Source organism: Sinocyclocheilus anshuiensis, unplaced genomic scaffold, assembly GCF_001515605.1.
Source record: "Sinocyclocheilus anshuiensis isolate Anshui unplaced genomic scaffold, SAMN03320099.WGS_v1.1 scaffold1866, whole genome shotgun sequence".
Lineage (NCBI taxonomy): Eukaryota > Metazoa > Chordata > Actinopteri > Cypriniformes > Cyprinidae > Sinocyclocheilus > Sinocyclocheilus anshuiensis.
Genome location: NW_015547732.1, coordinates 175,955 through 180,261, shown reverse-complemented (window position 1 = coordinate 180,261; position 4,307 = coordinate 175,955). Strand labels below are relative to the sequence as shown.

At 37.0% G+C, this 4,307-nt stretch overlaps 1 protein-coding gene across 1 annotated transcript in view; it reads right to left on the bottom strand.

The window, feature by feature from the left end:
* Positions 1 to 2,471: 2,471 nt before the first annotated feature.
* The window catches only part of LOC107704348 (serine/threonine-protein phosphatase 2A 56 kDa regulatory subunit gamma isoform-like), a 23,636-nt gene continuing 21,800 nt past the window's right edge, over positions 2,472 to 4,307 (bottom strand). Inside the window, exons 14-15 of the mRNA XM_016507248.1 lie at positions 3,973 to 4,089; positions 2,472 to 3,400 (exon numbers count right to left, since the gene is read on the bottom strand). Of these exons, the coding sequence (XP_016362734.1) occupies positions 3,266 to 3,400; positions 3,973 to 4,089 (252 nt within the window). The 3' untranslated portion in view covers positions 2,472 to 3,265. The remainder of the gene's footprint in view (positions 3,401 to 3,972; positions 4,090 to 4,307) is intronic.

Sequence of the window (4,307 nt, the reverse complement as noted above, 5' to 3'; positions counted from 1 at the left end):
GTCTTCCTGCGCGTTTCCGCCAAAATAAAAGTTGAGAAAAAGCAAGAACTCTTATCAACATTCATAAATGTTAGTATTGTAATTTTACTGTTGTTCTGTAAAATAAAATAAAAAGTAAGACAATAATAATAATGATAATTTAAACAGCTCTGTTAATACACTTATTATAACATTCACACGTAGTGTTCAAATTGGGATCTGTAATATTTTCTAATGTTTTAAAAGAAGGCTCTTCTGCTCAGCAAGGCTGCTTTTAATTGTACAGTAAAAATACATGACTTATTCAAGAAGGGGGTCTGATGGCCAAAAATGATTATTTTACTAACTCATTCATTTTAAGTTAAATTGTGCTTTGTTGGTATAGTGTCTGCTAGAATGTAAAAAATGTTCAGTGTTAAATATTTTTAAATTGTTGTTTTGCAATTGATTTTTTTTTCTGTGAAAAGCAAGACAAAACAGTAAAAAGCACATTTTGGCTTTTTAAGTTATGCAATGGTGAAATAAAAAAAATTGGCAAAATACATGGGGGAAAAAACTCCGTGTTCGTTATTCTGCCCGGTGTTTAATTTTGATCGGTTTTGGCTTCGGCCAAGAATTTTCATTTCGGTGCATCCCTACTGAGAACGGCGCCCACTGGAGGCAAACGTAATCGGCGACAAGCCCATTCATTATTTTTAACCATGTCAAAGGATTATTTCACCACCCTATGTGAATCTGAGAGGAGGAGATGTATTAAGAAACTAAATTTAATTGGTTTAGTGCCCCTTTTCCTAATCTTCCCTTTGTTTGAGAAGTACTAGTATCAGTGAACATCACAATAATGTTAATAATGTAGTTTGTGTAAACAGCATGCTTACTTTTTTTATTTCAGATGTGAGAATAACAGTGTAAAAGAACCTGTTGCAAAGAGAGCCAAAGCAAAGCAGCCCACTTGGTCATGGAAACCAGAGTCTGATGTTGACATGTTCCACAGACTCTGAGATTCCTGCCTGCACAGGAACCTGGACCACAGCTAAAAATACAGCAAAAGCAGTAAAATTGTGAAATATTTTTACTATTTATAATAGCTGTTTTCTATGTGAATATGTTAATTTTGATCGGTTTTGGCTTCGGCCAAGAATTTTCATTTCGGTGCATCCCTACTGAGAACGGCGCCCACTGGAGGCAAACGTAATCGGCGACAAGCCCATTCATTATTTTTAACCATGTCAAAGGATTATTTCACCACCCTATGTGAATCTGAGAGGAGGAGATGTATTAAGAAACTAAATTTAATTGGTTTAGTGCCCCTTTTCCTAATCTTCCCTTTGTTTGAGAAATGATCCAACTGAACGGCCCAACGTGAAATACTCCGACATCTACAACTATTTTTAGGGTTTTTTTGTGTCGACAGCTTATAAAAAACTTAGTTCTGGGTTTTTTAGCTTGTTTGCTGTACACCTCGTCACACAGCAGCTTTGCTCCGTTTTTTGTTAGAAGTCAGAAATGACACGGAGGCAGCTTCCCGCAATAGAAAGTCAATGGAGAGCGTTGCATTTATTTGATCCAAAATACAGCAAAAGCAGTAAAATTGTGAAATATTTTTACTATTTATAATAGCTGTTTTCTATGTGAATATGTGTTAAAGTGTAATTTATTCCTGTGATCAAAGCTGTATTTTCAGCATCATTACTGCAGTCTTCAGTGTCACATGATCTTCAGAAATCATTCTAAAATGCTGATTTGCTGCTCAAGAAACATATATATATATATATATAAAAAATTATTTTTTTTATCTGGTTTCCAAAGCAACATTTCTCATTTTCATTTTAATTTTATGTACTATAAAAATTAAAACTGAATAAAATGAATAAAAACTATGCAGATATTTAAAAACAACAAAAAAATTATAAAAATTACAAAAACACAACGAAGTCTTCGAGAAATTGATCAAAATGAAGTGAATTAATGATGAAATCATGAACAAATATCTGTCAGTGTGCTCAGAAATATCAACTTAATTCAAAGAAAAATAAGTTTTCATTCTCCATTGACACATATTTTAAACATACACTCACCTAATTTTGATCAATTTCTCAGAAAACAAGAAAATCTTCATTTGCATCTGAAATAAATGCATCGATTTAAGAATGTTTAGATATTTGCACTGGAAAACAAGACAAAAATATTATAGATATTCATTTTTTTGCAGCCTATGCAACACTTAATGCCACAACTTTATGATTTTAAGACTTTCTGCTCTGATTTAAGACCTTTTAGGGCGTTTAAAGAGTGAATAAACACTTTTTGAGACCTGAATATTGGGTGATATTTTCACTACCCATTCTGCATCGTTTATGTCACTGCAAAAGTAATTTCAGAGGCAAGAAAGATTATGGGAACATTTTTTCTTCAGAATAATGCACCGATGAATTGATCATGTGACACTGAAAACTGGAGTAATGATGCTGAAAATTCTTTTTAACCATGTCAAAGGATTATTTCACCACCCTATGTGAATCTGAGAGGAGGAGATGTATTAAGAAACTAAATTTAATTGGTTTAGTGCCCCTTTTCCTAATCTTCCCTTTGTTTGAGAAATGATCCAACTGAACGGCCCAACGTGAAATACTCCGACATCTACAACTATTTTTAGGGTTTTTTTGTGTCGACAGCTTATAAAAAACTTAGTTCTGGGTTTTTTAGCTTGTTTGCTGTACACCTCGTCACACAGCAGCTTTGCTCCGTTTTTTGTTAGAAGTCAGAAATGACACGGAGGCAGCTTCCCGCAATAGAAAGTCAATGGAGAGCGTTGGATTGTGTGGGCGTGGCCTAAATTCGCTCTGTATCTATAGCCTGTTCAAAAGCTTTCATGCTCATCTAAACACTGATTAACCACCATAAGGCCATTCACCATTGTTTGAACAACCAAAATCTCCCAGGACGAACTTATTGCCAAAGTGTTTGGACAAGAACGGAAAGGGTTTCGTTTCGTTCTTCAAATGCGAAATGCACATCTAGGCGAAGCCAAGCGTCACACAAAAGACGCAAACCACCAAGGAGACCGAAATCTGACCGCGGCAACCTGAGAATCGTTTGCTCGCGCCGAATGCAAGCGCTCTGGCCAAAAACCATCTGCGGTTCAGCTTGAAGCAGATGAGAAGGGACTAGACTGGGGTCTGGATGTGGGATGGGCTCCGGCGCGGTTGGTTCTGGAGGCCAGAACGGGTTCGTGTGTGTGTTTGTGGGTCACACTGGACTGGGCTTTTTGGGCGTCTGTGGCCCTCTAGTGGCCGTCTTGGGCGTCGATCATGTCCTCGGCTCGCCGGTGCGTCTCCAGGGCCTTCCCGGTGGACATATCCTGAGGCAGCTCGGACTTGCGTCGCATCAGGGGACGCTCTCTATGCTGGTCTCTGTGGATCTGAGCAAAGAGGCGAAATTAAACCGCATGAGATTTGCAGCAGGGTTATTATAAAGGGACAGCTCACCCAAAAATGAAAAGATTAATCATTTGTGACCCTGGAGCACAAAAATCATAAGTCATAAGGGTCAGAGATTTATACATCAATAAGCTTTCCATTGATGTATGGTTTGTTAGGATAGGACAATGACTTTCTGCTCTGATTTAAGACCTTTTAGGGCGTTTAAAGAGTGAATAAACACTTTTTGAGACCTGAATATTGGGTGATATTTTCACTACCCATTCTGCATCGTTTATGTCACTGCAAAAGTAATTTCAGAGGCAAGAAAGATTATGGGAACATTTTTTCTTCAGAATAATGCACCGATGAATTGATCATGTGACACTGAAAACTGGAGTAATGATGCTGAAAATTCAGCTTTGATCACAGAAATAAATGACAGTTTAACAGATATTCACATAGAAAACAGTTATTTTAAATTAGAATAATATTTCACAATTTTTACTGTACTTTTGATCAAATAAATGCAGCCTCGGTGAGAATCAGAGACTAATGTCCAAAGCACTTCTACATGAGTGGCTTCTTCTTCTACGGTCTTCTTCAGCATCATGACATCTTCAATGATCGGCCCGTCTGTCTCCATGTCCATCGGACTGCTGAGGCTGCTGGAGTCGATGTGCATGAGAAACTAAAGCAGAAAAAACATTTTACAGTACAACCGTTTTAAAAGGAACTAACAAAGATAAATGCACATTAATAATATTGTTTCCAATATTAACAAGCATGTTGATTACCACAAAATGTAAACAAATGCACTCACAACCATTGCATTTCTACTGTAAATGCATTACTATCAACAAACATGTGAGCCTGGAGCACAAAAGCAGTCTTAAGTCGCTGGGGTAT